The sequence below is a fragment of the Ranitomeya variabilis genome, chromosome 2 (assembly GCF_051348905.1).
Source record: "Ranitomeya variabilis isolate aRanVar5 chromosome 2, aRanVar5.hap1, whole genome shotgun sequence".
In the NCBI taxonomy this organism is placed as follows: domain Eukaryota; kingdom Metazoa; phylum Chordata; class Amphibia; order Anura; family Dendrobatidae; genus Ranitomeya; species Ranitomeya variabilis.
The window spans coordinates 702,061,586-702,084,037 of record NC_135233.1 but is presented as its reverse complement, the minus strand read 5'-3'; the positions used below and the strand labels follow the sequence as shown (position 1 = coordinate 702,084,037).

At 43.1% G+C, this 22,452-nt stretch overlaps 1 protein-coding gene across 1 annotated transcript in view; it reads right to left on the bottom strand.

Annotated features, from left to right (window-relative positions):
- The window catches only part of LOC143807646 (uncharacterized), a 1,106,746-nt gene that overhangs the window by 517,396 nt on the left and 566,898 nt on the right, over nucleotides 1-22,452 (bottom strand). Inside the window, exons 31-34 of the mRNA XM_077289447.1 lie at nucleotides 15,328-15,369; nucleotides 12,787-12,813; nucleotides 4,560-4,586; nucleotides 833-859 (exon numbers count right to left, since the gene is read on the bottom strand). Coding sequence (XP_077145562.1) covers nucleotides 833-859; nucleotides 4,560-4,586; nucleotides 12,787-12,813; nucleotides 15,328-15,369 — 123 coding nt within the window. The remainder of the gene's footprint in view (nucleotides 1-832; nucleotides 860-4,559; nucleotides 4,587-12,786; nucleotides 12,814-15,327; nucleotides 15,370-22,452) is intronic.

Genomic DNA, 22,452 nt, shown 5'->3' with positions numbered 1-22,452 from the left:
TTGTAGACCCTACTGCATATAATGGGGTCTGTCAGGTAATGGTGCTTGTCTTACAGAAGCCAATAGTGAAACATGCATGGCTTAACACTGACACACTATGGTACATTAATATACAACTACATCTTGTACTGTAATCTTCACAACTGCCCATTGATGGTCAGTGAACTACAACAGGTAGCACCTTCCGTACTTTATAGCCTACTTTGCGCATAAAATTTTGTGATTTTTAAAGCAGATAAGTCAAAGAAGTGTCATAAGTACAATGTTAAAGGGAATCTGCCACCAGGGTTTTGCAAATTCATCTGAAGCAGCATAATGTAGAAAAAGAGACCCTGATTCCAATGATGTATCACTTAGTTTAATAGGTGCAGCAGTTGTGACGCAATCAGTGTTTTTAGATGTAGTGTGTAATAGAGCTCAAACCTAAGCCCGCCCACAGCACTAAATCAAAGCTTTCAATGTACATTACAAATTGACAGTGAGCTGCCTATCAGAGGAGGGGGGCATGGTCTGTCTAGCGGTCGCGTGAACAGTAGTCAGGGCAGTGATAAACCCTTCATTGTATGGAAACAACAGCACACAGCTTAATAAGTTACACATCACTGAAATCTGTGTCTTCAGATTACATAGCAAACACCTGTTGACAGTTTACCTTTAGGTAATTTGCTCCATCATGTATAGGTATGCCTAGTATCTATAATCCTAATCTATCTGCAGTAATTTGCATTCACAGAAAACTAACAGTTTTCAGAAGTCAGCCTCTTTGTTAGTATGCACTGAGCCTTAAGTAGTGGAAAGCTGTACAGCACATTGCGGAGTATTGTTGACATACTTGTTTTCTTCAGTTTAGTAATCTTTGCTGGAGAAAAACATATATTAGCATGTTACTTGCACATAGTAAATATATAAATATACCCCAAAACAGTAGGCTGGTTTAGATGATACATTTTTGATACACATTATGTCCAAAGACCTTTCAGATTGCTTACAAAATGATGAGATACGTTTATGTGTCATTGAGTTAGAACACTAATACATTTAAAGACTATTTAGTCTTGCTCTCATTGGTGAAGTATATGAAGATTAATATGATCTTTGAAATCCTCTGTAAACTAAAAAGAATTAGACTTTATACTGATGGCTTGTACCAATCTGCTGAAATTAAAATTCAGCAGTTTTCTCAAATCCAGCCAAGAAATTTGATTTTCATCAAATTTAATTAATACAAATCAAATAAATGTTGTATGAAAACTTATTATAATTAGTGTTGAGCGATACCTTCCGATACTTGAAAGTATCGGTATCGGATAGTATCGGCCGATACCCGAAAAATATCGGATATCGCCGATACCGATACCCGATACCAACACAAGTCAATGGGACACAAGTATCAGAAGCTATCCTGGATGGTTCCCAGGGTCTGAAGGAGAGGAAACTCCTCAATGAGGAGTTTAGGACCTGCGATGACGTCGCGGCTTGTGATTGGTCGCGTGAGCGGTCACATGAGCGGCACGCGACCAATCACAAGCCGCGACGTCATCGAGGGTCCTAAACTCCTCATTCTTAGGAACGGAGGCTGCCGGTTACAATCGGTAAGGTCCAGGGGCCGCCGGACGGGTGAGTATATCCATATTTTTTATTTTAATTCTTTATTTTTTACATGAATATGGATCCGAGGGCCTGAAGGAGAGTCTCCTCTCCTCCAGACCCTGGGAACCATACACTGGGAACTTCCGATTCCGATTTCCGATACCACAAAAATATCGGAACTCGGTATCGGAATTCCGATACCGCAAGTATCGGCTGATACCCGATACTTGCGGTATCGGAATGCTCAACACTAATTATAATTCTTACCCCACCTTTCACCTGTCCCTCGACTAGGGATAAACAGACCTGCTTAAAGGGACACTGTCACCCCCTCCAGCCGTTATTAACTAAAAGAGCCACCTTGTGCAGCAGTAATGCTGCATTCTAACAAGGTGGCTCTTTTAATTTTTGTTGCTGTTATTCTCAAAATAAAGCATTTTATAATTTTGCCCAAATACCTATCTTTATACCTGGAGGCAGGTCTTTGAAGCGCCCAGCTGCCGTCAGTCATCTCTTCTGCAGCGCTGGTCGCTGCCCCCTCAGCAATGTTTTCCTCTGAAATCCAGCGCCTGCGCTCTTTTGCCTGGGGCAGGCGCATTGAGCATTGGCCATCATAGCTCAGATGCCGGGTTCTGGACTGTGCCTGTGCGGGCAGAGCGGCCACCCTGCTACTGAATCCCCGCCCCGCAGTGTGTTATGCATTATGCACAGTGCGGGGCTGGGATTCCTAGGCACGGCACAGGCGCAGTCCGGAACCCGGCATCTGAGCTATGACGGCCAATGCTCAATGCGCCTGCCCCAGGCAGAAGAGCACAGCACAGGCACCGGATTTCAGAGGGAAACATTGCTAAGGGGGCAGTGACCAGCGCCGCAGAAGAGATGACTGACGGCAGTTGGGCACTTCAAAGAGGGGGGTTCAGACCCGCCTCCCTGGATAAAGACAGGTATTTGGGCAAAATTATAAAACACTTTATTTTGAGAATAACAGCATCAAAAACTAAAAGAGCCACCTTGTTAGAATACAGCATTACTGCTGCACAAGGTGGCTCTTTTAGTTTATAACGGCTGGAGGGGGTGACAGTGTCCCTTTAAGTTCAAGTTCTGGTACCCGACTCGAACTTTAGTCCAAAGTTCTGCACAGATTTCTGAACCTGAACCCGAACCCCATTAAAAACAATGGGGACCTGAACTTTGGCGCTGGAAAAATCTCTCTCCCCCCTTCCCCAGTACTCCGAACATTAAAATGGACTTCCAGGAGAAATTTGTGTTCGGAGTTTGGCACCGAACACTGTTAAGTTTGGGTTTGTTCATCTCTACACTTTGAGTATTTAATTCTTCACTGGAACTCTGGTGATGAGAACCTCTGACGTCAGGTCATGTCACAATATATGTCTCCCAAGGCATTGTCAGCACTGTAACATCCACTGTAACATCAAAGACCCACTAAGTGCAGTGGACCCCGATGCATATCAAAAGTAATAGAAGAGAACAATGCATGCAGTGCAAAAGAAAAGGCCAGAGAGGGCTCGCAGAAGACCAACCCAATGCTGAAATGACAGGTGAGATGAGTGTCAAAAGCGTCAAAAATGGGAACATGAATGGGAACATAAACTAAAAGCCTAATACATCAAAATATAAAATCTATTAACCAGAATGGTAAATTACATAACAAAAAAATTAAAACACCAGAATTAGATTTTCTTCAGTTGCTGCAATTCCACAAAAAATGCAATGAAAAGCTATCCAAACATCATATATAACTCAAAAGCATGCAAAAACCTTATCTTGACTGAAAAATTAAAATGTTAAAGTTCTTGAAAAATGGAGATAAAAATAAATTTTTTAAAGAATTTCTCATTATTTCTTCACCACTAAAAAAAAATATATATATATATAATTTTGGTATCAATGTGATCAGTGTAACCTGGATAATTTTGTCAATGAACACTATAAAAACAAAACCTTTTTTAAAAAAATTGCAGAACTGCATTTATTTTGCATTTTCATCCCACTTGGAATTTTTATTCCTATTTTCCAGAACATTGAGTGGTAAAAATCGTTGATGCAATTCAAAGTTTCAACTTGTGTTACAAAAAATAAGCCATCATATGTCTATGTAGATGGAAAATAGGTTAAAAAAGTTATTGCTCTTTGTAAAAAAGGGGAAAAAACGAAAACAGAAAAACAGAAAATCGGCAGCTGAAAAAGGAGTTAAATCATTCCTTAATATTTTTTTACTACATTTATATGCACATTCAAGAACATATTCAGGAGATTAGAAATTATTTGAAGAATTCCTTCCTCACATGCTAAAAAGTTTGAATTTTTGAAGGAAATAAATGACCTTCCAGCTAATGTTTTTATGATAATTTTAAAGGAAACCTGTCGGCAATATACTCACCCTGCTCAGCACACTGACACTGCAGAGCAGAATGTTTTCCAATGACCAAGGGAAATGAGTACAGCGTGCTCACTATGCACTGAGCTGACTGTTCACAGCCCCAATACTGTACCGATGGCTGGAACTATGGCTTTACGGAAACTGTAACTCAATTTTCTCCCTGAGGCAACACGGCCAATTAAATTGCTGAATTGTGTTTACCTGCACATTAACATTAGAACAGCAGATTAATACCTTTTTATCTGCTATTGGATTCCCTTTAACTCTTTCTTGACCTGCTGATTTTTCTTTTTTTCTTTTTTTCCTCTCCTTCCTCCAATTTATTTTCCTACTGACATACCCATATGAGGGCTCATTTGTTTTAATGATCTGTAGTTTGGAATGATACGATTTCTTTTGCCAGCTAATGCACTGGAAATGAGAAAAAATCACCAAAAACGTGATTGTGTTGTGTTTTTGTGTTTCAGGCTTTACTTTTACTGTATCCCTTGTGCTGTAAAAATAAGCTGGTAACATTAGCAATGTTAAAAAAATACAGTATGATATGTTCAGATTACAATGTACCTACCTTTAACTGCCGGGGTTTCTGGTACTTCTGTAGAAAAAGAGAATAAATTAAGTATAAGTGATCACTGTGCATTTTTCCATTTTCATAGGTAAAATAGAAGTATTTGCATTTTTATGGAAAATATAAAAAAGTGATTATATTATAATAAAACAAAATGATCATGGGGCAATTGGTGCAATAAAAAGTGCATTAAACACACAAAAGGATAATATAAATATTCTCTGCAACTTGATCAGGTTAAGGCTTTTTGAAACAGCGGTAAGCAATGCCGTACAAGGCCAAATAAGCAGCAGCTCAAATTGTGCTTCCCAAGCTGGATCACAAATATACAGTTTTTCATTTACCGTATTTTTCGGATTATAAGACGCACTATTTTCCTCCCAAAATGTGGGGGAAAATGGGGGGTGCATCTTATAGTCTGGATGTATGGGCTCTGGCTGTGGTGGGGAGGTGGGGGAGTGGTTTCGGTGGACCATCGGGTCACAGGAAGCTGGAATCGGAGGCTCTGACTAACTCCTGTGCCCTCTGCTAAACAGAAATAAATCTGCACTGAATGCATATTAATATTTTTGGCATCCCTGGTATAAATGGCCCCATCCTGTTCCTGGAATGTTGATCCCATCCTTTTTATTTTATAATTGGCCCCATCCTGTTCCTGGTATCCATGACCCCATCAGGAAAGATTAAAAAAAAATACACTCACCTACACGGTGCTCCCCCGCAGCGTCCTGCTCCGGTGCCAGTAGCTGCTTAATGCTTGTAAAGAGTGCATGGCAGGGACATCATGCGCTGCTCACAAGCAGAGCACAGCTGCCATAATACTCACCGGGACCGTTCATCAGAGATCACAGTGAGTATCCATTCCTCTTCAGTAGCACGCACTGTCAGCCGCCTGCTTCCTGCTGAGGCTGGCTGTTACCTGTGCTGATACTTAAGAGAAATGAATATTCTGAATATTCATTTCTCTTAAGTATCTGCACACGTGACCGCCGGCCCCAGCAGGAAGCAGGTGGCTGACATTGCGTGCTACTGAAGAGGAATGGATACTCACCGCAATCTCCTATGACTGGTTCCGGTAAGTATTCCGACAGCTGTTCTCGCTCTGCTTGTGAGCTGCACATGACGTCTCTGCCATGTGCTGCTTACAAGCATTAAGCAGCTGCTGGCAACGGAGGAGGGTGCTGCGAGGGAGCGCCATGTAGGTAAGTGTAGTTTTTTTTGTTTATCTTTCCTGATGGGACCAATGATACCAGGAACAGGATGGGGCCAATTATGAAAGAAAAAGGATGGGGCCAAGCATATCAGGAATGGGATGGGGCCAATTATAAAAGAAAAAGAATGAGGCCAATCATAAGAGAAAAATGATGGGGCCAATCATACCCGGAACGGGATGGGGCCAATTATAAAAGAAAAAGGATGGGGCCAATCATACCTGGAACAGGATAGGGCCAATTATAAGAGAAAATGGATGGGGCCTATCATACCTGGACCGGGATGGGGACAATTATACCAGGACTGTGATGGGGCCAATCATAGTAGGATAAGGATGGTGCCAATCATACCAGGATAAGGTTGGGACAATCATACCAGGATAAGGATGGGGCCATGAACACCGGTATAGGGATGAGGTAGCCATGAATACCAGGATAGGGGATATTACAGTGCAGAATTGACAATTTTTTTGCTTAAATTTTTTTCCCTAATTTCCTCCTCTAAAACCTAGGTGCATTTAATGGTCCAGTGCGTCTTATAGTCCAAAAAATATGGTAATTATCTTTGCAGACAAGCATTTCTGTAATTACATTCCCAGAGATATTATTCTCTGCTGTTTTGCAAGATACAAATATAGTGAAAATATAATTTATTTCAATAAGCTGAAAAAATATACACCTCTTCAGTGTCCAATGTGGTTTAGTCTGGGGCTACATGGCGAGTTTAGGTGCGACAGCTGTCATATGACCAATGTTCATTTGGTGCCACTGCTTCATCTCAGGTCAGGTTCACACAATATTTGGTCAGTATTTTACATCAGTATTTGTAAGCCGAAACCAAGAGTGGGTGAAAAATATGGAAGTGGTGACGTGTTTCTATTATACAATACAAAAAAACACACTGGCGCTAGGCTGTACCACTGAAGCTGCAGGCACCTAGGCAGGTTGTGTGTGCACCCCTGCTGACCAATAATAAATAAAAAATACCAAATTAAGATGCCGTGCTGGAGTGAAAGTGAAGCAATAATGGCTCTGAAGTAAATGATTCCTCAGCGCTCCCCTAGATCTGTGTGCTACAGATGCAGCTCCCCCCAGCAGTGCGGGCGGCACAAGCACAGCAACAGAAAACCTTTACCTGGTGGACATATCTGCTACTATCCTGTGAGTAAATTACTGAGGAATCATTTACTTCACAGCCATTATTGCTTCACTTTCACTCCAGCGCGGCATCTTAATTTGGTGTTTCTATTATACTTTCTTCTGACAGTTCCACTCCTGGCTGTGGCTTACAAATGCTGAATGTGTGAACGTGGCCTATACTTTATACTATGTATATATATATATATATATATATATATATATATATATATATATATATACTATACTCTATACTAATGAATTGCGGCACCTACAGTACTGCAACTGCGACAAGGAAGTCGTAAAAAACAAATTTTAGTTGGACTTGGCTTCGAGTGAATGCTAAAGAAGCGCTGCAGTAGAAAACATAGGCTTTTGACATATATGCTTTTTGTATGGTCCCATTGTAAGGCTTAAATACAATGTGCGCAGAACATAGTATTTAACCCTTACAATGGGACCATACATAAAGCCCTAAGGCTCACTTAACCTAAGTGATATTTGGCTACAATTAAGGTGGTACTAAAAAAAAACATAACCCTTTGTCAACTGTATAAGAAAATACAGAAGACAGAAGATGGGTGTTGTAGCAGCAACCCTTGTAGCGGTCTCACTGGCTTCTCGGGCCGCAACTGCGGCAAAATCCACTGCTGAAGTTGTGCGCTCAAGAGCGGACAACCTGCCCTCCAGCTGCTGGATGTACAGCTATAGTCGCTGCTCATCCGCCATTGCTAGCTAGACCCTGGCCCTAGTATACTGTTAGAGTTGGTGGATTGCACTTAATAGATTTAGTGATGAAGTGCAATCACAACACGTGGTCCACCGTGCAGAGATGTAAACCTGCAGCTACTGCGAACAATGGTGGAGAATGCAGTGAGCGATTGCTAGCTCGCACTGAGCCACTCAGTGAGCAGCACACAAGGTAGTGTCACTCACAAACAGTAATGAAGCTGATGCTCTGCAATAGAGCTGTGTCACTCAAACACAGTAACAAAGCAGATGCTCAGCAATAGAGCTGTGTCACACACAGTAACGAAAGATATGACGCTAGACACGATCCCTGTTAACTTCACAGACGATTGAAGCCCACTAATGGAGCAGGTAGCAACAATGGTCAGACAGTCAGCAACTACACTCAAACAACTCCTCTCGGGAGGAGCTGGAATTCTAACAGCTGACCCTGAGCACATGCTGACAGAGACCACACCGTTGCAAAGTACATTCACACATGAAATTAGATTGACACTAGCACACCGGCATGTGCCTCTGAGAACCTTTTACATATACAGCTCAAGTCCAGTCGGACAGGACCTTGCCCATGGACCAATAAAGAGCTGCCACATCACCAGAGCAGCTGACGACCGACCACCAATGAGACGTCGCCACATCACAAGCATGCTCATAGGGTGATCGCTCATCATCACTGACTACTGCTGGTTACCATAGGCTTGGCTGAATAGCCAGCAGTAACCAGACGAATAGCATGAGCGTGAGCAAGATGTTGGGACCAACATCTATGCTCAGCAGCACCCACAGCAGTCAAAGCAGAATGGGAGACTGCAGATGCAGGCAAGGCTTGGAATCTACCCCGTTCAGCTGGAGAATCCAAGTGCATAACATTACCCCCCGCTAGCATCCCCCCAGCGACATTCATCACATTCAAAAGCTGCAAAAAGCTTGGGGGCACAAATGTGCTCTAAAGGTTCCCAGATCCTATCCTCTGGCCCATAACCCTTCCAGTCCACCCCCAAAAATGTTTTACCATGCACCACCTTGGACCCGACAATGGCATTAACCTCCAAATCATCAGAAGATGTGTCCGAACTCCTAGCAGGAGTCCCAGAAGACCGAGACATATATACGGGCTTATATATGAGGCGATATACTACAGGATTCACCTGTTCAATTAAATTGAAAAGACCCAGATAGCGGGGAGCAAATTTAGTGGACTCTACTCTCAACTTGATGTTACGAGCTGACAGCCACACTAAATCACCAGGAGCAAAGACTGGGGCAGGACGATGACGCATGCTAGCAGAGACCCTCATTCTCTGCAATCCCAGATGTCTTGAGCCTCCACTGCCCATACCACCACACTAGGGTCCGAAGACGAGAAAGGCGTGGAAACGGGGACACACTGATGCTTATCATAGTTTAAGAGAAATGGTGTCTGACCCGTAGAGTCAGAGATGGCATTATCAAGGGCAAACTCCACCCAAGGCAGCAAAGATGACCAGTCGTCATGCCTGGCAGACACAAAATGCTGTAACTATGTGATCAGAGTCTGGTTAGCCCTCTCCACCAGCCCATTCGTCTTGGGATGGTATTCAGAGGAGAGATTGACCTCAATGCTAAGCAGCCGACAAAGCTCTCTCCAGAACCGAGACGCAAACTGGGGACCTCAGTCACTGACAATCTTGTCAGGCATCCCATGAAGGTGGAAAATATGTTACGTAAATAATACCGCCAAGGCCAGCACAGATGGCAGGCGCAGAAGAGGGACCAGATGAACCATTTTGGAGAAATGGTCGGTGACCACCCAAATAACCCTGTTGTTACGAGACTTAGGTAGATCCACTATAAAATCCATCCCAACCATCTCCCAGGGCCTATCTGCAATGGGTAAGGGATGCAGCAAGCCTGTGGGTCTCTGCATAGAATGTCAATTTCTGGCACACAAGACACAAGCATGAACATAGTCCCATACATCATGTGCCATCTGAGGCCACCAATAAGACCTCGCCAGAAGCTCAGTGGTCCCCTTGGTGCCAAAATACCCTTCCAGCTTGGAAGTGTGTGACCAAGAGAGTACCTCCGGCTGCAAGTTAGGTGGTACATAGGATTTGCCAGGAGGCACCTGCTCTAGCATCATCAGCACCACCATTCGGAGACTCTCCAAAGGGACAATTAGCCATGGCTCATCCCACTCTTCAGATGAGACTACGGAACGTGACAGGACATCAGCACATATATTCTTCTCCCCAGACAAAAAATGGACAGTGAAGTTAAATCTGGAGAAGAATAAGGACCACCTGGCCTGGTGAGAATCCAGCCGTTGAGCCGTCTGCAAATAGAGCAGATTCTTGTGATCTGTAAAGACCTTGAAGGGGTGCCGATCCCCCTCAAGAAGATGTCTCCACTCCTAGAAGGCCAATTTCATGGCCAAGAACTCTATGTCCTCAATAGAATAATTCCTCTCTGCCGGTGAGAAGGTCTTACAGAAAAATAAACAGGGATGTTTCCGACCTTGAGCATCCTTCTGGTACAAGATTGCTCCTGCACCGACGGAAAAGGCACCCACTTCCATGATAAAGGATTATCCACATCAGGCCGATGTAGCACTGGCGCCCTAGCGAATTGGGACTTTAAGGAAATATAGGCCTTTGAAACCTCCTCAGACCACTGGTTAGGGTTAGCTCCTTTCTTGGTGAGGGCTACCAATGAAGCTGCTAGGGTAGAAAAGTGGGGAATGAACTGGCGGTCAATGACATCTATGCTCCACAGCGGTCAAAGCAGAATGGGAGACCGCAGAGACAGGCAAGGCTTGGGATCTACCCCGTGCAGCGGGAGAATCCCGGCGCCTAACATACATCTTCCCAATATATCCTGCCAACAAAAAGGATTGGATGCAGTCAATTCAAATTAAGTTAACATTTTTTTGTAAGTTTGATTTTTTTATAAGGCCTCATTCAGATGTCCGTGTTGCACATACACTCACCGGCCACTTTATTAGGTACACCTGTCCAACTTCTTGTTAACACTTAATTTCTAATCAGCCAATCACATGGTGGCAACTCAGTGCATTTAGGCATGTAGACATGGTCAAGACAATCTCCTGCAGTTCAAACCGAGCATCAGTATGGGGAAGAAAGGTGATTTGAGTGCCTTTGAACGTGGCATGGTTGTTGGTGCCAGAAGGGCTGGTCTGAGTATTTCAGAAACTGCTGATCTACTGGGATTTTCACGCACAACCATCTCTAGGGTTTACAGAGAATGGTCCGAAAAAGAAAAAAAATCCAGTGAGCGGCAGTTCTGTGGGCGGAAATGCCTTGTTGATGCCAGAGGTCAGAGGAGAATGGGCAGACTGGTTCGAGCTGATAGAAAGGCAACAGTGACTCAAATCGCCACCCGTTACAACCAAGGTAGGCCTAAGAGCATCTCTGAACGCACAGTGCGTCGAACTTTGAGGCAGATGTGCTACAGCAGCAGAAGACCACACCGGGTACCACTCCTTTCAGCTAAGAACAGGAAACTGAGGCTACAATTTGCACAAGCTCATCGAAATTGGACAGTAGAAGATTGGAAAAACGTTGCTTGGTCTGATGAGTCTCGATTTCTGCTGCGACATTCGGATGGTAGGGTCAGAATTTGGCGTAAACAACATGAAAGCATGGATCCATCCTGCCTTGTATGGAGCATCTTTGGGATGTGCAGCCGACAAATCTGCGGCAACTGTGTGATGCCATCATGTCAATATGGACCAAAATCTCTGAGGAATGCTTCCAGCACCTTGTTGAATCTATGCCACGAAGAATTGAGGCAGTTCTGAAGGCAAAAGGGGGTCCAACCCGTTACTAGCATGGTGTACCTAATAAAGTGGCCGGTGAGTGTATGTCTTACATTCTTTTTTTATGGATAAAATACATGCCCATAATAATCTATAGCGCTATTCTCATGGCCGTGATTTTATATGGACCGTGGGTCCATGCAAAACTCATAGAGACATGTCTGTTTTTTTACAGTACCATGGATGACAAGGGACAATATAAGTCTATGGGTCAGTGGAACACACGTACATGTCATCTGTGTGCCATGTTCACACGTTCAATAGTTGGTCAGTATTTTACATCAGTATTTGTAAGCCAAAACCAGTAGTGGGTGATAAATACAGAAGTGGTGACGTGTTTCTATTATACTTTTCCTCTGATTGTTCCACTCTTGGTTTTGGCTTACAAATACCGATGTAAAATACACTCCAAATACTGAACATGTGAATGTGGCCTGAAACATATAGGAGAAGCTTTGTACTGTATTTATTTATTTATTTATCAATCCATGAAAAACACTGATAACACACTGATGGTAAAAAGGAATACACGGACCATATACTGATGACACTGATGGTAAAAATGGATAAACAAACCATACATTGGCGGCACAGTGTTCCAGAACACTGAAGACACTGGCACCAATTTTTCATGTAAAAACCTTTAAACATTGATGTGTGAATGAGGCTTTAAATTTAGCAGGTCCTGGAAATATCAGAACATCTGTCATAGATGGAAGCATTGATTACACATTATTAACTAAAGCAAAAATAAATACCGTACTTTGTGGTTTATAAGACGCACTGGATTATAAGACTGAGATCTCATCTCCTCAGATCTTGGTGCCGAGATCTCCATCTGTGCATGCGCTGCCATTTTCCCGGAGTCCACCACAATGTAAATCATGAAGGTGCGGGGGTCCCGGGCTTTCACAAAATGTCAGGGGGCCTCCACACCACCGAACACCCACATTGTCGCACCTCCAAAAACCCCCTCATCCCAGCATGTGGCCTGCAGCAACACGCCACTCTTGCCTCCTTCATCAGCGACCCTGAGACTCTGCTCAGTAAGGTATATTCAAATTATAAGACACACCCCCATTTCCCCAAAAAAAAATTTTGGGAAAAAAGTGCGTCTTATAATCTGAAAAGCATGGTATGCACAATGGGGAGTGCTAGTGGAAACCAGAATTTTATTGCGGGGCAAAAATAACTCTCAGGTTTTAAAGGATAGAAAATAAGATGATAAATCTGCAAAGTATTATTAGTAAGGCCGAAGCATTCAACCATAATTTACAGCTGAATATTGATATACTGTACTGTGAAGACATACTTGGTTTCTTCCTTCTCAAAATCTTTGCTGGAAAAAAATATTTTAGAATGTAAACACTACTGGGCAGATAAATGTTCTATGCTACTATATTTGCAATATTCACATTTTAAAAATAGTGAAGGAACAATGAGCTTTACTGCACTGTTTCTATACATTTTATAATTAAAACCTGACTTATAACAGTGTTCTCAAGTTCTTAAATTGCTTTAATAATTATACAGCATGAAAATAAGCAGGTTGGCAATTGACTTGCTTTTTCTATCTATTAACATTCTCCTGCAATTAGACATTTTATTTTTCATAGTGTACAGATCATTTTTTATGGAGGCAATCCTCTAGAGCCTGGCCGAGTGTGCCCAGTAGTAACACTCTAGGTGAGGGGTTAACTCTTAACACACCAGCCACCTCTTTCCAGCCCATTGATTTTTATACAGGAGTTAGCTGCTCACCTATCTCCTCATCCTCCCATATCCTGAAGAGATTGTTATAAATTACTTGTCTGGCACTTTTCACAGCAGGCCTGCCCCTGCTGTTTGGAGGAGTGTGGTTGTTCAAATGACCTGTTATTTCTATGTTCAAATACAGGAATAACAGTATAGACTCAGAACAAAAAAACGGTAGCTGAAGGTGCTATATCACAACTTGTGGTGAGCTTTATAGTTCTGCTGATACTATAGTTCAATTAACCAGAGCTGTCACTCAATGAGGAGAGCATATCCTTCTAGAAACCAGGAAGTAAGGGGACTGAGGGGATTGTGTTGCTCTGAACTGCTCAAGAGACAACTTGAGAATAACCCTTTAAATGAAACATATTATAAAAAATATAACTTACAAAACATTTGCAACAATGTTTTATTAGTGCATGTAAAGTTTTGTTACTTTGAGGATTAGTAATGTGATAATTAGAACTGTTTAGGTAGTTTTTACTGCCAATAATGTACATGCTTTGTGGTAAGAGTTTTACAGAATAAGGCAACTTTACCTTAAAACTTTAAAATTATTTAATAGTCTAACACCTTCACACTCCATGATGTAGTATTACTTCATGAAGCATGTCAAGTTCTTTGGAGCTACCTAAACGGTTGTTATTATCACATTATTATTTCTCAAAGTAACAGAATTTGACATGCTTTTACATGCACTTATGAATGAACTGGCTGGCCTCTGGCTGTCAAAGCAACCCATATGCTCCCCTCTATAGTGTTGCAGTGGAATTGATGAGTACCAGAACTAACGCTCAGGCTGCATTACAGCACTTGAATGCTGCTGTCAATTACTGAGGTTAACAGCAGTGATCAGAGGACACACAGATAGCTGCTGTCAGAAGCAGATGGTGGCAATACAATAAACCTGGCATCTGCCCTATTTGAAAGGGGCACTGCTGCTCCTCATGCTTCATGATGTAATACTACATCATGGAGTATGAAGGTGTTAGACTATTAAAGAATGTATTTACATTTTAATAATGGACATCAAAATGTGACTGCAAAATGTTACCTTATTCCTTAGCATCTTAGTGACCTAGTCAATTTTGTACTAAAGACCAAGCCAATTTTTATAATTGTGACCACTGTCACTTTGAGGTTATAGCTCTGGAACAGTTCAATGCAACCCGCTGATTCTAAGACTGTTTTTTCGTTACACATTGTACTTCATGTTAGTAGTAACTTTTCTTCGCTATTACTAGCGTTTATTTATGAAAAAATGTAAATTTGGCAAAAAAACCCCTTTAATTTTGTGTCCTTAAATCAGAGAGTCGTGTCACACAAAATAGTTAATAAACAACATTTCCCAACATTTTCTTCCAGGAAGATGACGTGGAGGGCTGTGGGATGGAACCAGAGGGTCCGGGGATGCTGTAGGTACCAGGGGGGGCTCAGGAGACCCCATTTCTCTCTCCTCTGGTATGCTAGATCTTATCAGAGGAGAAAGAAATAAATGGGAAATCTGACTTTTAAAAAAAAAAAAAATTATGCGACTGCCACTATTCAATGAATAATCACAACACTGGGGACAGTAAAAGCCAACCCAAATCATGTTCTCCGAAGACCCCGAAGATTTTCCAATGCTGGGGGACGCTATACCCTTACTTCTCAGCGCCGGTAAATAGCAGTGCTGAGGAATAAGGCTCCTTAACTGCCACCATTAAAAGGCGTTTTGGCGGTCGTTAAGGGGTTAAATCTCAAAGACCCTAGCTTGTACATTATTTATTATTGTTACATTACTTCTTCCAGGAAAAAAAACTACCAAAAGTGATGGAAGAATTGTGTTTTTACTCTATTTCAGTGCATTTGAATTTTTGCTAAGTTCCTTCACTTTATCTGACAAAATAAATGCAGTCATTTAAAACTACAACCTATCCAGCAAAACAATAAACACTTGTATGTCTATTATCAGTGCAAAAATAAAAAAGTCATGGCTATTTAATAAATGAGATGAAAAAAATGAAACTTCAAAAATTGGCTGCAGAGGGAAGGGATTAAAGGGAAACTATTATTGGGGTAGCAATGCAGTTTTCTAAGTCCAATGGCTATGCCTTACCTTTTTTTGTAATAGATGGCTCCACCTTGGCTACTTCAGGTTCTACAATCAGAAAATAAATTGAAGATTAAATCCTATCATCATCCTTTTATATAAAGATATATCTTATAGTACTTTTGGAATTACTTTACAAAATTAAAAAATAGAGAAAACAATTGTTGCTAGATCACATTTCAAGACTTTAAACCCTTTCCGACATTAGGCATAATACTAAACCCACATCAGAAGAAGTCTCCAAGCTCCTCTCCTCTTCTCGTCCGACTACATGCACTACCGACCCCATTCCCTCACACCTCCTCCAGTCTCTCTCTCCAGTCATCACAACTCATCTATCTACAATTTTTAATCTCTCCCTTTCCTCTGGCATTTTTCCCTCCTCCTTCAAACACTCTATCATTACTCCATTACTAAAAAAACCCACCCTTGACCCATCATGCACAAACAACTACAGACCGGTCTCCAATCTCCCCTTCATCTCAAAACTCCTGGAGCGCTTAGTATACTCCCGCCTTACCCATTACCTCTCCACTCATTCCCTCCTAGACCCTTCACAGTCCGGGTTCTGACCCCTACATTCGACAGAAACTGCACTCATCAAGGTGACCAATGACCTTCTGACAGCAAAATGTAACAGTGACCACTCTCTGCTCATTCTCCTCGCTCTTTCTGCAGCTTTCGACACGGTTGACCACCCTCTCCTACTCTCTAGGCTCCAGTCACTAGGCATTAAGGACACTGCTCTCTCCTGGTTCTCTTCCTATCTTTCTGAATGCTCCTTCAGTGTTCTGTTCTCTGACTCCACTTCATCTCCTCTTCCTCTCACTGTCGGGGTACCTCAGGGCTCAGTCCTTGGCCCCCTTCTCTTCTCCCTCTACATGGCCCCAATTGGACAGACCATCAGCAGATTTGGCTTTCAGTACCATCTTTATGCTGATGACACACAACTATACACGTCATCCCCTGACCTTACCCCCGCTGTACTACAGAACGCCACTGACTGTCTGTCCGCAGTCTCTGACATCATGTCCGCTCTCTATCTGAAACTCAACCTCTCCAAAACTGAACTTCTTCTGCTCCCGCCTTCTACTAACCTCCCTAAATCTGACATTTCCCTCTCCGTGGGTGACACCATAATAACACCCCGGCAGCAGGCACGCTGTCTGGGTGTTATGTTTGACTCTGATCTCTCCTTCACCTCCCACATACAATCTCTTGCCTGCTCGCTCGTGCCGCTTACACCTAAAAACATCTCTAGAATCCGCCCTTTTCTCACCATGGAGACAACAAAAACTCTCACTGTCGCCCTAATCCACTCCCGTCTGGACTACTGTAACGCTCTATTAATTGGCCTCCCCCTCACGCGACTTTCCCCTCTCCAGTCTATCCTTAATGCGGCAGCCAGGGTTGTCCATCTGGCTAATCGTTACTTGGACGTGTCTGCTCTTCGCCAGTCATTACACTGGCTGCCCATTCATTACAGGATACAATTCAAAGTACTTGTTCTCACCCACAAAGCTCTCCACAGTGCGGCACCCCCTTACATCTCCTCCCTCATTTCTGTCTATCGGCCTAGCCGACCACTGCGCTCTGCAAACGACTTTCGACTAATCTCTGCACTAATCCGTACCTCCCACTCCCGACTCCAAGACTTCTCCCGTGCTGCGCCAATCCTCTGGAATGCTCTACCCCAAGATATTAGGACCATCCACAATGTGCATAGTTTTAGGTGCTCCCTCAAAACTCATTTGTTCAGAGCAGCCTATCACGTTCCCTAATCAAACTCATTTTATGTTTGTGTGTGTGTTTTGCCCATTCACTATCTCCATCTACCCCCCACTCCCTGAAGATGGCTGGACCATCATTGTAAATACATCATTGTAAATACACACCTGTACTTTGTATCTCCCCACCTCATTGTAGATTGTAAGCTCTCACGAGCAGGGACGTCTTATTTCGTCTTATTTTGTCTTATTTTACTTTATTAATGTATTGTTAACATTGTTACCCATGACTGTTGTGTTTGAAACTGTTAAACTGTAAAGCGCTGCGGAATATGTTGGCACTATATAAATAAAGATTATTATTATGATTATTATTATTATCAGAATCCTTCCCTTTGATGTGGGCTCTGGCGCTGAGCCCCCATCTTTTCCAACACATTACAGCTGTTTTGAACACCTGACATGTGCCTCTAACAGCCACGGGTGGAATCACGTCTCACCCACAGCTGTTAACTAGTTAAATGCTGGTGTCAATCTCTGACAGCTGCATTTAACTTGCATTTATCGGAAATCCCGTCCATCGGTGACCCTGTCACATGATTGCAGGTCACTGATGGGTTGGCATGACAACCAGAAGTCTCCAGAAGACCTCTATGGTTGTCGTAGCCAGATTGCTATGAGTTTGGATTTTTTCACCACTTGAATAAAAAGGAACCTAGACATGTTTGGTGTCTATGAACTTGTAATGACCTGGAGAATCGTAGTGGCAGGTCAGATTTAGCATTTAGTAAACATGGTAAAAAAACCTTTTACTGCGCTTGTAATTTTTGTCCTGTTTTCCAGTACGCAATATGTTAAAACCAATGGTGTTGTTCAAAAGTACAACTTGTTCGGCAAAAAACAAGTCCTCACATGGCCATTTTAACCTAAAAATAAAAAAGTTATGGCTCTGGGAAGAAGGGGAGCAAAAAATGAAAACGCAAAAATGAAAATACCTCTGGTCATGAAGGAGTTCAGGGCATTTTCAGTCTCAATGCATTGTGTTCAGGTTGCATAGACATGTGATCTCTGCAGCCAATGACTGTCCAGAATGGCATCAACTTGTTTGTCATTGGAAAAATAATTGGTTGCAGTACTCACATGCCTGGAGTAATGGCAGAGGATCGGCAGGTGAATATCCATTATTTTTTATTTTTAGAACATGAAGGGACATTTTTTTTGTAAGAAAAGAAAGATGTGAATAACCCCTTTAATGCTGAAGTGTATATTTACACAGCAGTCAATTTAAAGCAACTGATCTTTAGTGGAAGACTGATTCTCTAATGCAGAACAACATCACTACACCCTATTATATCACAGTTTCAAAGCAGGTTAGCAGACACCGAGAAAAATAAATTGCTTGTAGGCAATACAAATGTCATCCTTCAAACACTGCCATTCATAATCAGATTTAAAAATATATAAACAGTTATGGAAATGTCCTTACTTGTACTAAAAAAAGTTATATCACTTTGCTCTTGGGTCTCATTGCCTTACTCCTCAGTAAATCCCAGACTTTTGACAACTAGCACAATTCTAAAATAATCTATTTATGTAATTAAGTAATTGACCTCAAAGGCAGCCATATTATTTCATATACGATATTATGCATAAGTAAGGACATACAACAGTATTACCTGGCCGAAGTGCAAATCTTTTTCAAATACCTACAGTAAATTGATAAAATCAGGCTACCTATAGTACATAAAGGAGCCTAAGGGTAGTATAAAGGATTGTCTGTTTTGGACAATCTCTACTTGATATAAAGATCCCTTAGCAATAAGTTGATCAGATAGTGTCATGCTGATCAACGGTACCACAATAGAAATCAGAGGGACACTGTAGCCACATATTAAAAATTACAAATAATACAGTGCTCTTACTAATCAGGAAATGTTCTCTATAGTGAGAAATACCATTTGTAGATGTTCTACATTCCAAAACAAGTAACCTTCTACTATTAACCCTTTAAAGCAATATGATGTACATTTCCATCATGACCGCATCACTTTGTGCATCATGATGGATATGTATGTCCTGCAGGTCAGACAGTACAGTTTCTGTACTAGCATGGTAAGCTACAGCAGCCTGACTGATATACAAGTCTGCTCCTGCTGTAACTGATGGAATTTCATAGTATCCTCTTCTTGCCCATTAACAAATAGTGTCAGTGGCATGAGGAATTTGACAAATGGAGAGTGCTCCCTCTGTCAGCCCAATGGTCCAACTGCATCACTGTGGCAACTGGAGGCCAGACAACCTCGTCTCCCCCATCTGATAAATATTACAGCCAATCATATCCTGCTAAATGCTGGGCCTAACAATTACACTGGGATAGTGTAATACATGGCTCAACAGAGCAGTGTGTTACCCTTCTGATCATAGGACCTCTTGTTCCTTGTGGGATCAGGTCCAGCATTAGGGGCAGGCAGACCAGGCAGCCGCTTAGGGCCCCCGCTGCTCCAGTGGCCCCCAGCCAGTGGCGGCTATGGGGACCCTGAGTAACAGGGGTCTAACGTTGCATCCTACCCGCATCACACATTCAACTTAGAGGCATCATAGATGCTGATAAAGTTGAAAGCAGTGACGGAGGAGAGAGTGTCATGTGACACTCCCTCTTCCATCACTCCCCCTCTTCCTCTGACTCAGCGTGTTTCAGCAGTGGAGCTGATGAGACACTGAAACTCTCTGCAGAAGTAAGAGCAGCTGGGAACGAGGAGGAGAGGTAAGTATTGTGTGTGTCTGCATTATAGTGTGTGAGTGTGTCTGCTGCACGATAGTGTGTCTGGGGGTACTGCACTATACTGTGTGGGGGGATTGCACTATACTGTGTATGTGGTGGGGCTGCATTGTACTGTGTGTGGGAGCTGCCCTGTACTGTGTTTGTGTGTGGGGGGACTGCACTATACTGTGAGTGAAAAGAACACCAGGTAACATTGTAGATTCAAAGAAATTGCACTAAATTGTGTAAATCATGCCTCAAACCAGGTAAATAACTGACTCCATATAAACTTGCAAAATGAGGAGAAAGAGGAATAATCTGGTTTAAAACGAGGTATTTTTTATTAGTTATGCATAATAGAACATAGGCACAAAAAATACTAAAGAAAATAGGATAAAGTGCACAAGGATGGAAATATAGGACCACTTGTGTAAAACACCCACCAAAAACAGGCAAAAGCGCTTGTTCAATAAGGTAAATAATTTAAGGTGCATGCAACATAATATTCTAAAAATTCTTATTGCTGAGAACAATGCTTACCAATAGATGCAGAGGGTGGATGGCACCAGGCTGGATTCATTGAACCCCATGTGTGTATATACTGTGTGTGAGGGGGCCGCATTAAACTGTGTGGCGGGGCTACATTATACTGTGTGTGTGGGGCTGCACTATACTGTGTGTGTGTTTGGTGGGGGCTGCATTATACTGTGTGTAGGGCTGCATTATACTCTGAAGGAGGCTTCTTTATACTCCTAGGGGCTGCATTATAGTGCGTGGGGGGCTGCATTATAGTGTGTGGGGGGCTGCATTATACTATGTGTGAAGGGGGCTGCATTATACCGTTTGTTTGGGGGGGCTGAATTATACTGTGTGGGGGTGCAGCCTGCATTATACTGTGTGTGGGGCTGCATTATACTATGAGGGGGCTGCATTATACTCTGGGGGGATGCATTACACTGTGTGTGAAGAGGGCTATACTATATTGTGTGTTTGTGGGCATTGGGCCTGCATTATACTGTGTGTGTGGGGCTGCATTATACTCTGGGGGCTGCATTATACTGTGTGTGGGGGCTGCATTACACTGTGTGTTTGTGAGGGTGGGGCTTGCATTATACTGTGTGTGGGTCTGCATAATACTGTGTCTGGGGCTGCAGTATGCTGTGTGTCGGGCTGCATTATACATTGAGGGGGCTGCATTATACTCTATAAGGGGGCTGCAGTATACTCTATGAGGGAGCTGCAGTATACTCTGAGGGGGGCTGCAGTATACTCTGAGAGGGCTGCATTATACTCTACCAAGGACCATGGGGAGTGCATTTTCTATGTACTATATGGGACCTGCATTATACTGTTTTGAGGAATATCTGTACCAATCATTCTCCCTCAACCAGAGTAAGGGTATGTGCACACGTAAAGTAAACGATGTGGAGTTGGACATTGTGAACTTGTGCAGAGGCCAGGTGTTACAGCATAGTGGATGGGATTTCAAGAAATCCCATGCCCACTATGCGTGCACAGATGCCCGCAGCTCTCCCGTGCAGACGGACATGCGGCACATCTTTCCAGACCTCAGCATGTCACTTTATCTTTACTTGTCTCTGCAAGATAAATTTCACCTGTACAATGTATTGGATGCAGGGAATCCGCACAGTTCAGTGAACACATGCGGATTCACCTGCGTTCAATAGCCAGCAGCGCTTTGGATGCAGCGGACATATGCTGCGTTCAAAGCGCTGCCAATTACTGAACGTGTGCACCTACCCTAACGAGGCAGGGAAACAAGCTTCGAACAACTTCAGTGTTGTCGATTGCACTCGTTTAGCGGCCTGAACTTAGCGCTTGTAAATGCAACAGAAATGTTTCTGTGTGATGGTGCGATATGTCAGCATTTGGGGCCCCACTTTAAACTTTTGCCCAGGGCCCCATTTTGTCTAAAACCAGCCCTGTGTGGGACTAGTAAGTAATGTAAATGAATTTAAAAAAAAATCATATTATCGTATATACTTGAGTATAAGCCGAGATTTTCAGCCCAAATTTTTGGGCTGAAAGAGCCCCTCTCGGCTTATACTCGAGTCATGATCGGTGGTGGGGTCGGTGGGTGAGGACTGTCATATACTCACCTAGTTCCGGCGTTCCTGTCGCTCCCCCTGCCTGTCCCACGGTCTCCGGGTGCCGCAGCTCTTCCCCTGAGCGGTCACATGGGACCGCTCATTAGAGAAATGAATAGGCTGCTCCACCTCCCATAGGGGCGGAGCCGCCTATTAATTTCTCTAATGCAGCGGTGCCGGTGACCGCTGATAGAGGAAGAGGCTGCGGCACCGAAGACCAGCTGTCCGGGGGAAGGAGCGGGACGCCGGGAGCAGGTAAGTATGTCATATTTACCTTCCCTCGTTCCACCCGCCGGGCGCCGCTCTATCTTCCCGGCGTCTCTCTGCACTGACTGTGCAGGTCAGAGGGCGCGATGATGCATATAGTGTGCGCGCCGCCCTCTGCCTGATCAGTCAGTGCAGAGAGACGCCAGGACGGGACGGGACGCTGAGGAGCTGCAAGCAAGAGAGGTAAGTATGTGGTTTGTTTTTTTTATTGCAGCAGCAGCAGCACAGCTTTATGTGGAGTATCTATGGGGCAACGGTGCAGAGCACT